The sequence below is a fragment of the Callithrix jacchus genome, chromosome 5, assembly GCF_049354715.1.
Source record: "Callithrix jacchus isolate 240 chromosome 5, calJac240_pri, whole genome shotgun sequence".
Classification (NCBI taxonomy): Eukaryota; Metazoa; Chordata; class Mammalia; order Primates; family Cebidae; genus Callithrix; species Callithrix jacchus.
In genome coordinates this window covers 5,016,733-5,033,717 of record NC_133506.1, presented here as the reverse complement: position 1 = coordinate 5,033,717, position 16,985 = coordinate 5,016,733, and the positions used below count along the sequence as shown (strand labels likewise).

General features: G+C 47.5%; 1 protein-coding gene across 22 annotated transcripts in view; it reads left to right on the top strand.

The window, feature by feature from the left end:
• The window catches only part of ASIP (agouti signaling protein), a 210,955-nt gene that overhangs the window by 182,542 nt on the left and 11,428 nt on the right, over positions 1-16,985 (top strand). For 15 of the 22 annotated variants that reach the window (XM_078371097.1, XM_078371092.1, XM_078371104.1 and 12 more), the window contains 2 exons: positions 10-71; positions 4,302-4,653. In XM_078371097.1, coding sequence (XP_078227223.1) covers positions 10-71; positions 4,302-4,478 — 239 coding nt within the window. In that variant the 3' untranslated portion in view covers positions 4,479-4,653. Of the gene's footprint in view, positions 1-9; positions 72-4,301; positions 4,654-16,985 lie in introns of those variants that run through there. The other 7 variants (XM_078371103.1, XM_078371100.1, XM_078371101.1 and 4 more) reach the window with 1 other exon arrangement.

The window sequence follows — 16,985 nt, the reverse complement described above, 5'->3', positions numbered from 1 at the left end:
TCTTTGAAGCATTGAACAAGAAATCCAAGAAGATCAGCAGGAAAGAAGCAGAAAAGAAGAGATCTTCTAAGGTAAGGACAGGGAAGTTCTGGGAGTTCTCGTTGTTGGGGTGAGACTGGACTTAAAGGAGGAGGACCCCCAAGCTCTGGCTAAGAACTAGATAAAAGATTTTTCAGACCTATATTAACAGAAGAAACTGAAAGCTGTTAAAGACTTCCTGACTTGAGCTCTGAGCCAGACCAGCACAGAAGCCCAGGCAGCTGAAGTCCACTGAGGAAAACAGATTACCTGCTGAAAAGCAGTTTCCTCTACTGGTTAGCCTCTGCCTGAAATTTCACCATCACTCGTCCTTTTGGATGAATGTGGTGTTTCCCAAACTTCAGTCATTTCCGAACCAAATTTACAACTTTGCCATATCTGAGTTTCACCTATGTATTTAATATATTTATTTAAAATTAAAACTTAGGCTGGGAGTGGTGGCTCAGGCCTGTAATCCCAGCACTTTGGGAGGGCAAGGTGAGCAGATCACCTGAGGTCAGGAATTTGAGACCAGCCTGGCCAACATAGTGAAACCCCGTCTTTACTAAAAATACAAAAATTAGCCTGGCGTGATGGCACATGCCTGTAATCCTAGCTTCCCAGGAGGCTGAGGCAGGAGAATCACTGGAACCCGGGAAGTGGTGGTTACAGTGAGCCAAGATGGCACCACTACACTCCAGCCTAGGCAAGAGAGCAAGACTCTGTCCAAAAAATGATGCAGATTAGCAAGTGTTAGAAAAGCACTAAGGACATGTTAGTACCAAATTGATCATTTCAAGTTGAAAAAGATTAAAAAAATAATCCTTTCTCACTGTATAATTGAGGGTCATTTAACATTCACGTACCTTTAAAATCATACCACCATTAACACAGGTTCCCACTTTGGGAAATACCAGACTGAGGCACTGTTGAAATGCATACCTTATCCCTGTCTTAGTGTGCCTCTATTTATCTATCAACTGTAACCAGAGCAAGGAGCACTGGATTAGGTATTAGGAGGTAGGATCTAGCACTGTGTGGTCTTGAGAGAGTCCCTGCTCCTCTCTAGGCGTATTTGTGGCTGTAAAGTGAACAAGCAAGATGAGATTATTGACAGATAACAATATATAACTGACAAATATATTTATATGCTAAGCACTGGGAAAATAGCAGTGAATAAGAAAGATGTATCCTATCCCTGTTCTCATGGAGTTTACATTCTTGTGGAGAAAACATGTGAGCAGCAAGTAAATCAGTACATAGGTAAATAAATTCAGATGATAAAGAGTGAGAAGAAATTACAGCATGGTAATGAAAGTGAAGGGAAGAGGCCTCGGGAAGGCCTCTCTAAGGAAGCAACATTTCAAGAGACTGAAAAACTCAGGAACCTAGAACAGCAGTGTCCAACAGAAATACAACGTGAGGCCAGGCGTGGTGGCTCACGCCTGTAATCCTAGCACTTTGGGAGGCTGAGGTGGGTGGCTCACCTGAGGCCAGGAGTTCAAAACCATGGCTGTCATGGTGAAACCCCATCTTAAAAAAAAAAAAACAATGTGAGGCTAGGCATGGTGGCTTATGGCTGTAAACCCTGTCTCTCCTAAAAATACAAAAATTAGCCAGGCGTGGTAGTGCATGCCTGTAATCCCAGCTACTTAGAAGGCTGAAGCAGGAGAATCGCTTGAACCCAGAAGCCAGAGGTTGCAGTGAGCCGAGATCATGCCATTGTATTCCAGCCTGGGAGACAAGAATGAAACTCTGTCTGAAAAAAGAACTACAGTGTGAGTGACTTAATTTTAAATTTGCTGATAGCCACATTTTTAAAAAGTAAAAAAAAAAAAAAAAAATCAATTAATTGCAATATTTTATTAAATCCAGTATATTCAAAATATTAACTTTTCAATGTTATTAATTTTAAAAGTTATTGAAATAATTTATTCTTTTTGTTGTGCTAAATCTTTGAAGTCTGGTGCATAGTTTACAATATCACATCTCATTCCAATGCTCAATTTTCAATAGCATGAAATGTAGTCCTAACGAAAAAGTTGTGTTTAGGGAGAAAAAATATTTTTATACTGCTTCAGCTTACATTTTAAATTTAAATTAATTAAAATTAGAGAATTCAGTTTCTAGGTTGCACAAGACACATTTCACATATTCAGTAGTCACATATGACCAACCAACCAGTGGCTACATGTATCGACGGTACAGAGACCAGTGGCTGTTTCCTTCCCAGGAAAGGAAGCAGCAAGCTATGGCAGCAGTGTCCAAGACAGCTCCTGCTGAGTCCTACAGCAGGAACTCATCTGCTGCATTCCATGCAGAGAAGGCAGGACACTGGGGCAGTGAAGTTAAGATGGGTCAGAGAGGAAGGCAAGGGCCAAATGTCAAAAGTCAAAAGAAAGTTTGTTTCATCTTAAATTCAAAGAGAAACCATTTAGGCTGGGCATGGTGGCTCATGCCTGTGATCCCAGCGCTTTGGGAGGCTGAAGAGGGTAGATCACGAGGTCAGGAGATCGAGGCCATCCTGTCTAACATGGTGAAACCCCCTCTCTACTAAAAATATATAAAAAAAAAAAAAATTAGCAGGCTGAGGCAGGAGAGTCGCTTGAACCCGGGAGGCAGAGACTGCAGTGAGCAGAAATCATGCCACTGCACTCCAGCCTGGGTGACAGGGCGAGACTCCGACTCAAAAAAAGAAAATTAGAAACTATGCAGTGGCTTTAAGCCAGGGTGGTATGTGATCACAGGTCTTCCAAGAGGTCCCTTTAGTGCTGGTGAATGGACCCTAAGGGAGCCAGAGCAATAGAGGGGAGAAGACAGCGGCCTGGCCCACAGTAGCAGCGATGGAAGTGCAAACGTGGGTGGACTTCGGATCTGTTGTGAAGAAGAACTCACAGATATTGCAGATAGGCTGGAAGGGAGAAGTCATAGATGATATTATACAACTAGGGAGAGAGCCGGGCGCCATGGCTCACGCCTGTAATCCCAGCACTTTGGGAGGCCAAGTGTTGGAAACGGAAGCTCAGTGCCACAAAGCAAAATTAGCACTGAGACGAAGATCTTTCAGCAATGCAATTTTTACTTCCTAGACTGCAGGAAAGGGTACTCTCACTAGCCATCTTACCACGAGAGTACAATGAACAAAGGAAAACACACAAAGTTATCTTTTACGCATTTGGGGTCGTCCTTACTGCTGTTTCTGATGTCTGTTGGCTGGAGCCAGACCTCACAATCTAAACTAAAACCCAATTGGCTAACAACTTTAAACTTTCCTTTTTTTTTTAGAGAGAGAGAGTTTCACTCTTGTTGCCCAGGCTAGAGTGAAATGGCATGATCTCAGATCACCGCAACCTCCGTCTCCTGGGTTCAAGCAATTCACCTGCCTCAGCCTCCCAAGTAGCTGGGATTACAGGCATGTGCCACCACACCCAGCTAATTTTTTGAATTTTTAGTTGAGACAGGGTTTCTCCATGTTGGTCAGGCTGGTCTCAAACTCCCGACCTCAGGTGATCCAGCGGCCTTGGCTTCCCAAAGTGCTGGGATTACAGGCATGAGCCACCACTCCCAGCCACAACTTAAAACTTATCTAAACAGGTAAAAGTAATAGCTGGTACATGCCTGTAAGCATGTCCAGCACAGATATCTTGGTTAAAGTACAAGGACATAGAATATACTATGTGCCTGTAAGCATGGCATGTTTAACAGCTACATAGGATAGGGCTTAACTAAGTTATTAGCATACTTACTCTTTAACAAGAAAAGATGCTTTAAAAAGGAACTTTTCTACTTCCCACACCGAGGCAGGCAGATCACTTGAGCCCAGAAGTTTGAGCCAGCCTGGGCAACATAGTGAGACCTCCATCTACAAAAAATGGAAAATAAAATTAGCCAGGGTGGTGGCTTGCACCTGTGGTTCCAGCTACTTGGGAGGCTTAAGTAGAAGAATCGCCTGAGCCCAGGAGGTCAAGGTTGCAGTGAGCCGAGATCGCGCCACTGCACTCCAGCCTGGGCAACAGAATGAAACCCTGTCTAAAAACAAAACAAAAACTAGGGAGAAGAGGGCCAGGGCCAGGCAAGAGCCAGGTAAGTCTAGATGGGGATAGAGGTAAGGGAATCTGACTGGGGAGCTGGCAGGGACCCTGCTTGAGTTGAGCAGGCGGTGGACAAGCAGGCAGAGAAATCTCTGGGACGGGACCTCCGTAGCTCGAGGAACTCCCAGGCAGAGGTGAGGACACAAGGGGCGGGCGTGGCAGGCTCGTAAAGCCCCGGCGTTTCCCACGCAGAAGGAGGCTTCGAAGCAGAAAGTGGCGCGGCCCCGGACCCCGCTATCCGTGCCCTGCGTGTCCACCCGCGGCAGCTGCAAGCCGCCAGCGCCCGCCTGCTGCCACCCGTGCGCCTCCTGCCAGTGCCGCTTCTTCCGCAGCGCCTGCTCCTGCCGCGTACTCAACGTCAACTGCTGAGCGCGCCCCTTCCCGGCCGCGGGCGGGTAGGGCTTCGGGGACTTGGGGCGCTTCTCGGGTGGGTGATCCCTAACGGGACGGCTTCCAAGGGCTGGGTGCGGGCGGAGCTTCCAGGGGGTGGGACTTAAGGGAGACGTGGCTTGGGCTAAAGTCGAAATACAATATATGTCGGCTGCTCGAAGGTGTGCGGCCGTTTCTGTGAAGGTCCCGAAAGCTCTCCATGCCTTCGCCACGGAGTCCCGCGGACTGCTCACTCGCTTCTCTCCTGGGGCCCAGGGAAGTCGGTGGTCCCACCCCCACAGCTGCTCTACCAGTCACCGCTTCTCCGAGCTGGGCGTTGGGAACGAGGCTACCCCTACCTTTAAACCTGAGAACACCTGAGGCTGCCTCCAAAACTAGGGAATTCAGATCAGCCAGGCAGAAAGGAGCCACAAAGGAACCGCCTTTCAGTCTTCCACATTTCCTCCTAGGAGCTCCCTTCTCCCCAGGGGGCAAAAAAAGGAAAGAAGGAAAGAAATCCCAGGCAGGAGGATCACTTGAGCCCAGAAGTTCAAACCAGCCTGGGCAACTAGTGAGATCCCCCACCCACCGCCCCGCCCCCCGTCTCTACAAAAAAATTTTAAAAATTAGTTGGGTGTGGTGGCGTGGGCCTGTAGTCGCAGCTACTCAGGCAACTAAGACAGGAAGATCGCTTGAGCCCTGGAATTTGAAGCTGCAGTGAGCTATGATCACACCACTGCACACCAGCCTTGGCAACAGTGAAACTGTGTGTTCAAAAGAAAGGAAATAATCATTCCTGTTCTAGTCATAAATCCAAGGAAGTGTCCTGTTGCCTCTCTGTTCTTTAACACAACAAGAAACAAACACACATACACACCCACACACAGAAAAGCTGCCAGTTGCTTGTTTTCTTTTCTGTCGTTTAGGCTCCAGTCCCACAGGGCAAGAATCTTTTGTTCCTTGTTCTACAGCTGCTGCTGAGTAAATGTCATATCGGGAACATATTGCAATCACTGCTCCTGTTTTCCAGACACTTCACCGAGCAGGCACCATTTGGCCCCCAGGGGTGAGGCCAGGATACAAAGCTAAAGACTCAGTCCATTAGTAGCAAAGCCATTTGCCTGCTGGGTCCAGACAACCATATGAAAGACCAGCCCGTTCATTCATTCAGCAAATGTGTATTGAGTACCTACTGTGTGCCAGGTGCTGTGGACATAGTGGTGAAGAAGTCCAATATGGATCCTCTCCTTAGAAAGCTTATGTATGGTCCAGTGACCCACGGCCATTGCCCTTGTTAGAGGGTAGAACCATTATTACCATATGTGGTCTACTCCCTCAGACTATGTATCAGTTTTGTTTTTTCTTTAGAGATTGGCTCTTGCTATGTTGCCCAGGCTGGTCTCAAACTTCTGGTCTCAAGCAATCCTCCTGCCTCAGCCTTCCAGAGTGCTGGGATTACAGAAATGAGTTGATGGGCCCTGCCAGTTCTTGCTTTTATTTTTTTGTTTGTTTGTTTTGAGAAGGACCCTCAGCTGGGTACCGTGGCACACACCTGTAATCCCAGCACTTTGGGAGGCCGAGGTGGGTGGATCCTGCCATCAAGAGATTGAGACCATCCTGGCCAACATGGTGAAACCCCATCTCTACCAACAATACAAAAATTAGCTGGGTGTGGTGGCACATGCCTGTAGTCCCACCTACTCAGGAGGCTGAGGCAGGAGAAACACTTGAACCGGGGAGGCAGAGGTTGCGGTGAGCTGAGATTGTGCCACTGCACTCCAACCTGGCAACAGAGTGAGACTCCATCTCAAAAAAAAAATAAGGAGTTTCACTCTGTCACTCAGGCTGGAGTGCAGTGGTGCAATCTTGTCTCACTGGAGCCTCCACCTCCCAGGCTCAAGCTATCCTCCAACCTCAGCCTCCCAAGTAGCTGGGACTCCCGGACTCAAGAGATACTCATGTGTGAGGAGCTGGGATTACAGGTATGCACCACCACAACCGGCTAATTTTTCTATTTTTAGTAGAGACAGGGTTTTGCCATGTTGGCCAAGCTGGTCTCGAACTCCTGGCCTCAAGTTATCTGTCTGCCTCTGCCTCCCAAAGTGCTGAGATTACAGGTGTGAGCCACTGCGCCCTGTCACCTTCTCCTTTTCAGAATTTCTCCTCAAGCCTAAGGTGCTAAGAGCTTTGTCCTGGGCCTCTCAAAACTCTGCTGTTCTAATGACGAGAACTGAAACTCACATTTGTGACGCAGAGTTATGGTTCAGTTGTTATGAGAATCTGGGACCGACATCTCCAACACCACTATTCATTCTATTTCTGTCTCACACACACAGGGTGAACTCTGACCTAGGAAGACTTGCCTTACCTTTGTAGCCATTGAGTCAGGATCATTTCTTCCTGAAGGGCTTAGCCTTAAACTTGTGCCCGAAGTTCTCATAGTGTGGCCTTGAACAGATGAAGAGATGCATAGGGTGAGGTATGGGAAGGGTGCAGAGTTTCCACGTCCTCCCTGGGCATGCCACCTTCTAGGAACCCCAGCATGTTTGGCTATCAGGAAGCTCTCTGAACCCTGTCCTCTTGGGTTTGTATGAAGGCTTCATTACATAGGCATGATCGATTAAACCATTGGCCATTGGATCAACTTCACCTTCAGCCTCTCTCTCCTCCGCAGAGGTTGGGGGATGGAGCTGAAAGTCCCAACCCCTAATCGTGTCTTTGCCCTTGTGGTGACCAGCATTCTGAAGCCTTTAGTCAACATCAGCAAATAAGATAGCACTTCCAAGATTCCAAGGATTTTAGGAGTTGTATGTATGCCAGGATACAGAGACGAAGATCAAATATATACCTCACTATAGCGTACTTATAAAGTCTGTAATGTGGGAGGCATTAAGGATATAGTTGCTAGAGGGGCAAAATTCACAACTGGCCACTCTAAGAGGGCTGCACTCTGGGCTTATTCCAAAGCTGCCTTCGACCCTGAAAATTCTGTGACGTAATCCAAAGCAATGGTTTTCCGAGCTTTTTATTTTAAAGAGAGGTAACTTTTCCTCAGTTGAAATCTTTTTTTTTATAATCTAGGATTCTTCCAGTGATAAGCTCAGCTGAAATCGTTTTTTTTTTATTTTTTATTTTTTGGCTGGAGTGCAATGGCATCATCCAGGTTCACTGCAACCTCCGTCTCCCAGGTTCAAGGGATTCTCTTGTCTCAGTCTCCCAAGTAGCTGGGATTACAGGCGCATGCTACCACACCCAGCTAATTTTTATATTTTTAGTAGAGTTTCATCATATTGGTCAGGCTGGTCTCAAACTCCTGACCTCAGGTGATCCACTCACCTCTGCCTCCCAAAGTGCTGGGATTACAGGCATGAGCCACTGCACCCGGCCTGCTCAGCAGAAATCTTACGGGGGAACGTCATTACATAATACACATTAAAGCAGTTTGTTTGTTTGTTCATTTGTTTGTTTGAGACAGAGTCTCGCTGTTGCCAAGCTGGAGTGCAGTGGTGCAATCTCGGCTCACTCGGTGCAACCTCCACCTCTGAGGTTCAAGTCGTTCTCCTGTCTCAGTCTCCTGAGTAGCTGGGACTACAGGTGTGCGCCACCATGCTCAGCTAATTTTTTTTGTATTTTAAATAGAGATGAGGTTTCACCATGTTGGCCAGGATGGTCTTGATTTCTTGACCTCATGATCCACTTGCCTCAGCCTCCTAAAAGTGCTGGGTTTACAGGCAGGAGCCACCGCGCCCAGCCTAAAGCAGTTTTAAATTCATGTTACAATGATGCGTACAAAAATTTGAAATAAAAAAAGTTGAAATCAGGGATTAGAGATTTATAGTTGTCCTCCAACAACAGCCTTAACAACCAGTTTGTTTTCCTCTCTTGTTTTCATTGCACAACGCTGAGAAAGGTCTAATTTACACAAGAGAAGCTTCTGCAAAAAGGTTTTGGTGACCTCTGAACAGTCTTTTATTCCACAGCAACAGCAAGAGGTTTCTTTCAGGATCTGGTCGAGGTGGCTTCTATTGTGTTAAAATTTGGTCCATAGCATATTTAAACATGCATGTTTTTATTACATCTTTTAAAAGGCTTCAGTGTTTTTAAAAGTAGAAGTTGAAGCTTATAATTCTACAGAAGCAATATACTTCAAAAACCACTGCCCTGAGGTAGAGGACCCCAGAGCCTCAGACCCCTCTTGGATTGTGGCCCACAGGCCAAGCCAATTGGCAGTCACTGGGTCTTATTTTAAATTCCTCCATCTGTTTTGTTTTTTTTTTTGGGGGGGTGGGGGTTGTGGGTTTTTGTTTGTTTGAGACTGAGTTTTGCTTTTGTTGCCCAGGCTGGAGTGCAATGGTGCAATCTCAGCTCCCCACAACCTCCGCCTCCCGGGTTCAAGCGATTCTCCTGCCTCAGCCTCCCAAGTAGCTGGGATTGCGGACATGCACCACCACTCCCAGCTAATTTTGTATTTTTAGTAGAGATGAGGTTTCTCCACGTTGGTTAGGCTGGTCTTGAACTGGTGATCTGTGCGCCTCAGCCTCCCAAAGTGCCGGGATGACAAGTGTGAGCCACAGCGCCCATCTGGTTTTTGTTTTTGTTCTGTGAGAGAGTCTCCCTCCGTCCTCCAGGCTGGAGTGCAGTAGCATGATCTTGGCTCACTACAACCTCCACCTCCTGGTTTAAGCTCATGCTTCAGCCACTCAGGTAGCTGGCATTACAGGCGTGTGCCACTACACCTGGCGAATTTTTGTATTTTTTGTAGAGATAGTTTTTTTGCCATGTTGGCCAGGCTGGTCTCAAACTCCTGGCCTCCCAAAGTGCTGGGATAACAGGCGTGAGCCACCACAGCCAGCCCCTCCACCTGTTTGAGCAATCACAGATCTAGCATCACCACCCATTATTGGGAAATTACCCCCAGCCATACAATAGGAACTTTAGAAAGAAATTTAACTCCAAACGCCAATTCCCATGTGTGAAGAGGATGGGAGAGGCAAGAATAGAATTTAGTTTGAACTGAATTAGCCAAACCATCTGTAGTCAAATTCAGATTCATCTAGAGTAGACATGTTACTCTTCTTCCATGTACCAAGAGTAGAGGGTGTGTGTTGGGAGGGAGGATAGGGTTCAGGAAGGGAGACAAGGAATGTCTTTTGTTTAATCAGTAAAATCCTTTAAAATTGCCAAATACTTTCATGTTCACTAAAGAAAGGAACTTTCTAGAACTGGATTGCCTGCAGAGAAACAGTAGTTCTCCCAGCTGGATATACGAGCTGTAGAGTCCGGGAAGTGGCACCTTCTAATGGTGAGAATGATGATGCTGACAATTATTATGCCTTCTTGTTGCCTGGGGAGCCCAGCAAATAGCTTCATTGTAGTCCAGAGGTTTATACACTTTCCAGAGCTCCTCTTTAGAATTCCCAGACTCTATGGCTCTATGGACTACTAGAGCAATAGTAGAAATGCAACTACTCGGCTGGAACAGTAGCTCGTGTCTGTAATCCCAGCACTTTGGGAGGCGGAGGTGGGAGGATCGCTTGAGCTTAGGAGTTTGAGACTAGCCTGGGAAACATAGCGACACCCGTCTACAAAAAAATAAAAATAAATTAGCCAGTCATGGTGGCATGCACCTGTGACCCTGGCTACTTGGGAGGCTGAGGCAGGAGGATTACTTGAGCTCCTTAGGTTGAGGCTGCAGTGAGCCATGATCGTGCCACTGCACTCCAGCCTGGTGACAAAGTGAGACCCTATCTCTAAAAATAAATATTTAAAAAAATACAACTACTAGAAAAATGAATGCGATGATAATGATGATTTTAAAAAACCAATCTTCTCGGGCCGGGTGCAGTAGCTCATACCTGTAATCCCAGGACTCTGGGAGGCTGGGGCAGGCGGAACACAAGGTCAGGAGTTTGAGACCAGCTTGGCCAATATGATGAAACCCCATCTCTACTAAAAATACAAAAATAACCAGGCATGGTGGCACTCGCCTGTACTCCCAGCTACTCAGGAGGCTGAGGCAGAATAATCACTTGAACCCAGGAGGTGGAGGTTGCAGTGAGCTGAGATAGTGCCACTATACTCCAGCCTGAGCAACAGACTGAGACTCCATCTCAAAAAAAAAAAAAAAAAAAACCTTCTCAAGTCACCTAAGTTGGTGAAATCACATTTATAAGCCATTGGGTTAGCTGATTCCTCCTCCCCAAATCAAAAAAGTAGAGCCTTATGTCTTCGGGTTAATACGCACTGGGTAAAAGTTGTTTTTCTTTTTCTCTCATTATGTAACCCAGTATCTGTCAACATCTGGGATTCTGCATAATATATGTGTCAGAGATTGCAAAGGCAAGTAGAGATGCTAAAGGCATGTCGTGGTTAAGAGAGGGCACTGCAGCCCCTGGCGGGGAGCTAGGAAACAGAGGGGCTTGATGAGGGGCAGGGGACACTGAATTCACTAATGGGCTGAGGGCAACCCTGTTGGAATCACAAGGTAGCCTTGGTTTCCCAGTCTTAAATTATCTGGAAATTAGCTGATCCCTTTCTGAGGTCCCCCTGGGAAGACCCAGCTGCATTGGAGCACCACCCCAAATAATCTTCAGTAATTTTACCCAAATCAGAATCCTGGAGCCCCCTTGCCCATGCTGAAACCTTTGGAACGCCCTGAGAAGCCTCACTTTTCCCAGGATGCCTCCAAGGTTGTCTCCTGCCTTTTGCCGGGGTCTCCATGGCTGTTGCTCACTGTCCGAGGCCTGTGCAATCTGCAGTTATCATAATACCATACTAGCAGTGACTATTTATTGAGCAGCTACTTCATGCCAGGCATGACATCAAGAGTACCATATTAACATCCTGACAGAAGTATCATTGTAAATAAGATAACTGGGGCTCAAAGAAGTTAGGTAATGTGTCTAGATAGATCTCACATCTCAGCATGGGGATTCAGAGCCAGCCCATGTCATTCCAGCGCCTAGGCCCTTAAGCACCAGGCCACTGAAAGCCAGGCAGAGGGGACTCTGCCTGCTTAGAGCCAATATCTTGCAGGAGACTCAGCCCAAGAGTGAGTCTAACCTACAGACTCCTTATATGACTCCCCAGCTCACTAATGAGACCTTGTCAACACCACCCCAGTAGTAGTCCCACTAGTGGAGCTTCTGGAGAAAAGCAGCTGCATCTTTTTTTCTTGGGTCAGTACTTATTCAAGAGGCCATGGGAGCAACAGGAGAAGGCATGGATAAAGAATCAAGAGGGGTCGGGATATGGTGGCTCACTCTTATAATCCCAGCACTTTGGGAGGCCGAGGCAGGAGGAGTTCAAGACCAGCCTGGGCAAACACATGGCGAGCCCCCGCCTCTACAGAAAAATTATTTAATTAGCTAGGCATGGTGGCACACACGTGCCTGTAGTCTCAGCTATTTGGGAGGCTGAGCCGGGAGGATCACTTGAGCCCGGAAGTTCAAGGTTGCAGTGAGTCATGATTGTGGCATTGTACTCCAGCCTGGGTGAGAGTCAGGTGGTCCAAATTCCTGTTCCAGCACTGCCCCTCACTTGCTGTATGACCTTGGGCAGTCTCCTCCCAGCTGCATCATGAAGAGACTGGATAAGGCAGAGTCTTGGGCAAATGCAGTCCCTTCATGGAGCAGCTGGGAGGGGACTTGGCCCAAGTTCTCTGTTTTCTTTTCTCTGTTGTTTTTCTATAACCTGGTGCCTTCAATGTCTTCTCCTCTACAGTGAGACTCAGAATTGTCAGACAGCAACCTACTGAGATGGGTTTAAGGAAAGAAGATAACTTTCTGAGGGATTCGTTTCACTAAACGGGGCTAGATCCAGTTAGTCTAAAACGAGTCTAGATTCAGCTGCTCAAATATTCTCTGGAACGTGTCACTCTCTCTCAGTTGTGCTGGCTTCATCTTTTTTTGAGACGAGGCCCTGCTCTGTCACCCAGGCTGGAGTCCAGTGGTACAATGGCTCACTGCAACTGCCACCTCCCAGTTCAAGAGATTCTCCTGCCTCAGCCTCCAGAGTAGCTGGGATTACAGGCATGCACCACCATGCCTGGCTAATTTTTGTTGTTATTGTTGTTGTTGTAGTAGAGATAGGGTTTCATCATGTTGGCCAGGCTGGTTTCAAACCCCTGACCTCAGGTGATCTGCCTGCCTCGGCCTCCCAAAGTGCTGGGATTACAGGTGTAAGCCACCATGCCTAGCCTATGTTGACTTCATCCTAAGGCAAGCTGGCCTTCATGGGTGCAAAGGAACAGCTACAGGCTCACATTCCTTCCAATCCTGGCAGCCCCACTAAAGAGAGTACCTTTTCTCCATTTTCAAGATAGCTGGGTCTATTTTACAGCTGCCACCTCGACCTACTGTGCAACAGGTGCAGAGGCCAATTCTACACTTGGTATGCACCAGCAGCATTAGGCAACTCTGGGGAAGGTGTTAAAATATACATTATAAGGCCTTACTCCAGACCTACAGAATCAGGACTGGGGTTGGGGCCCAGAAATCTGTGTTAATAAGCCCTCCAGGTGGTTCTGAGGCTTGCTCAAGTTTAAGAACCACTGGGTTATGGAACAGGCTTTAGGGGAATACATACAGACCGGCAGTTAGTAGGAAAAGCAGGCACAGGTCCCCACAAAAGAGGCTGAGGTGGGGCACTCAGGATACTGTATGAGTGGATACTCTAGGGAGGCACCCACCTGTTTCTCTCCCTTGTACTAGGGCAAGTATGAGAACACTGAGCATGGGTGATCAGACTATTATGATGTGAGGCAGTGTGAATTTAGGCACCAATGACCTATGGGAGTTGTCAGGAAAAACCCACCACCCAGCACCTGGAGGTCTTCAGAACCCTTGGAAGCTTGTGACTCCTCGCACCAGGGAGCAGCAGCCTCTAGTCTTGGGGGATTCTGAGTCCAAGCAGCCCACAGAGTGAATCCTAGGTCACTCTTGCACCACACCAGATTTCCAGCAAAAGTCCTAAAGTCCTGGGATTGAGTCCAGACCAACTTGAGCCACATGTCTGTCTTTGAGCCAATTTGGAGAAGCAATCGATGTGGAACTGATTGAAGCTTGGATCACTGTGCACCCCTGGCTGCCTCTACCATCTCAAGCAGGTTTCCTAGCTCGGTCCCCTGGGCCAGTCCTAAGTAGGTCTCAGGGATGAGAATCTGAATTCCTGGGGTTTCCTAGAACCTCAGACTCCCAAAGCAGAGCTATCCTGAGAGCGGCTTCTTAGAGTTCTCACTGGCATAAACAGTCCCTGTGATCCTTCCTGGGTTTCAGTCCATGCTACTTCCAGGCCCTCTAAGCTCATTACTTCTGAACTGAAAAGGGATTCCAGCACCTCTAGCCTAGCAGACCCTCCAACCACAGCAGTCACACAGAGATGGGCACCGGACTTGGTGTGTAGGGAAGAGCCCTGACATGGACTCGGGCAGGACACCCCGACCTACAGAGTGACCCTGGATAAGTCACTTCTCTGGGCCTCCATTTCTCCATATACAAATCCTGGGGTCTGCTTCATGACTCTAAAGCTTCTCCCTTAGTTCTATGATTTCTCTAATTTTCTAATTTCCTAAGTATCCTAAATTCCCTGCTCTCAAAACAGCTCCCTTCCACCACCTGGTGTCTGACACAGCCCTTAAAACTCTGCATAAAACTCCTCACTAATGTTCTATCATTTGAGCCTCAAGACAGCCATCTGAAGTAGGTATTTCTGTCCCTGCGGCTAACATAGTGAGTCAGCAGCAGACTCAGGCCTCCTCCTTCCAAAGTTCAGTCCACTGCTCCATCAACAGCCACCTTCTGCCTATCTCACAGGCCTCATCTTCCCATCTCTCTTTCCTGGAAAAAAAGTCCAGCCAGGGGTAGGCCTGGATACTGCAAAATCCTCGGCCAGTTCCTTCGTTCCCCATGAAGTTTGATGGGGGAAGCCCAGATATCAGGAGTGGGGGGCGTTGTAGGTAGAGCAGGAGATACATCATCTTTCACTGTGGGTACCTGGTCAGTGTCACACATGTGACAGATTAGCAGATCTGAGATCAGAGGTTAAGTCTGAGACCAGATATGAAGAGGGGCTGTGTTTTCTGAAACAAAATAAAAGGTTCTGGGAACTGAGAGGACATCTCCTAAGAGGGAAGAAAAAGGCTAGGATAACAGAAACCAGACCCCTGGAAGAAGGAAGGTAGGGGGCTACATGGGGTCTGGCAGGAAGAAGTATTCTGACAGCACTTCCCATGTCTGGGAGGAGACACCCTAGAGGAAAGGGAGGGTGCACACGTGCAGGCCAGCTGCTGTGCAGAAGGCGTTCAACCTCTCTGGCTCACACAAACAGCAGCCTCTCCTTTTTCCTACTGTGAAGTCATTGTCCCAGCAGCCACCCCAGTAGAATAACTGAGGTGGGGCTCTGGGTTACAATTCCAGAGTTCCTGATCCAGTGTTGGGGAACCTGAAACCAGTCTCCCTTCCCAAACCTGGCCTTGCTGGTGTGGAAAGGGCTTGGATTTTGGTCTAAGTCCTACGATGTACGAAAGTCAGCTCGGCCGGGCGCGGTGGCTCACACCTGTAATCCCAGCACTTTGGGAGGCCGAGGCGGGTGGATCACGAGGTCAACAGATCGAGACCATCCTGGTCAACATGGTGAAACGCCATCTCTACTAAAAATACAAAAAAATTAGCTGGGCATGGTGGTGTGTGCCTGTAATCCCACCTACTCAGGAGGCTGAGGCAGGAGAATTGCCTGAACCCAGGAGGCGGAGGTTGCAGTGAGCCGAGATCGTGCCATTGCACTCCAGCCTAAGTAACAAGAGCGAAACTCGGTCTCGGAAAAAAAAAAAAAAAAAAGTCAGCTCACGCTCATGGGTCCTCTCAGAGCCTCAGACATGGGAATTCAAGTCTCTATGAGGAATAAATAAGACCATACCTAAGGCCAGGTGAGGTGGCTCAAGTCTGTAATCCCAGCACTTTGGGAGGCTGAGATGGGCAGATCACCTGAGGTCAGGAGTTTGAGACCAGCCTGGCCAACATGGTGAAATGCTGTCTCTACTGAAAATACAAAAATTAGCTGGGCATGGTGATGGGCACGTGTAATCCCAGCTACTTGAAAGGCTGAGGCACAAGAATCACTTGAACCCATTAGGTGCAGGTTGCAATGAGCTGAGATCATGCCACTGGACTCCAACCTAGGCGACAGGGCAAGATTCCATCTCAAAAAAAAAAAAAAAAATACTGCAAACAAGGCCTTCCTTCTGTCATTCAGGTGCATTTGCACTCAAACAGAAGAGGTGGAGTTATGGTGCCAAATATAGGCAAGGGAGGGCCAAGCATGAGCTTCCATGGGAAAGCCGACCTGTGGGGAATGGTCAGCCTCAACCTCTCTACCTCATGATCCCTTGTTTCCTTCTCAACTCTGAATAAGAAATACTAAAGAGAGCCCCATACCAGCCACTGCCTTCTGCCAAAACATCATGCCTGAAGTGAAACTGGTGTTCAAGGCCTCCCCCTCCTGACTCAGGTTATCTGTCCAGCCTTCCATAGCTCCTCCTACACCACAGCCAAACAACTCTTCCCATATTCCCTCACTCAGACTCTTGCTTAAGCTGTCTGCTGCCTGGAATACCCTTGGCTTTAACTTCTCCTACTAAAAATCTTCAGTTCTTTCAAAATCCAGCAAAAGCACCGCCTCTTCTTGGATGCCTTTCTCCTACTGTTGCCAGACACTGAACTCTAAAACTGAGCAGAAAAGCTGGGCACAGTGGCTCACACCTGTAAATCCCAGAACTTTGGGAGGCAGAGGCGGGCAGATTACCTGAGCTCAGGAGTTCGAGACTAGCCTGGCCAACATGGCAAAACTTCATCTCTACTAAAAACATCAAAATTAGCCAGGAGTGGTGGCAGGCTCCTGTAATCCAGCTGTTCGGGAGACTGAGGCAGGAGAATCACTTGAACCTGGGAGGCAGAGGTTGCAGTGAGCCAAGATAACATCACTGCACTCCAGCCTGGGCAATAGTGAGACTTTGCCTCAAAAATATAAATAAATAAACAAGTAAAACAAAACTGAGCAGAAAAAGGAAAGTGCCAGGAGATGGCAAAGCCATCTATGTACCTGCCTTCACCTTTTAGCTTGGGATCCTAGCCAGCTGGGATCAGATCTCAAACATCACAGCATGTCCTTCGGGCCTTCCATTCAGTGAGTGGATGGTCCTTAGGACAGTCTCCAATTACCCCCTCCCAGGAGGGCTCTTATTTTTCTTTGATTTCCAAGATCAGAACAGGGAGGGGTTCAGTAAATGATCATTTAGGAAATAGGAGGAAGTCTAACTTCACACCTGCCTTCCTATGATTCAAATCATGATGAGGCCTCTTGTGTGACTTTAGGGAAGTCGCCTCTATAAATCCAAATTCTTGTCTATGAAATTAAGGTAATAATATTACTAAGATTGTTGTGGGTATAAAGTAAATCAACTGCAGAGCCACTGGCACCCAATATGTGCGCAATAAATAACAGTTCCCCCAA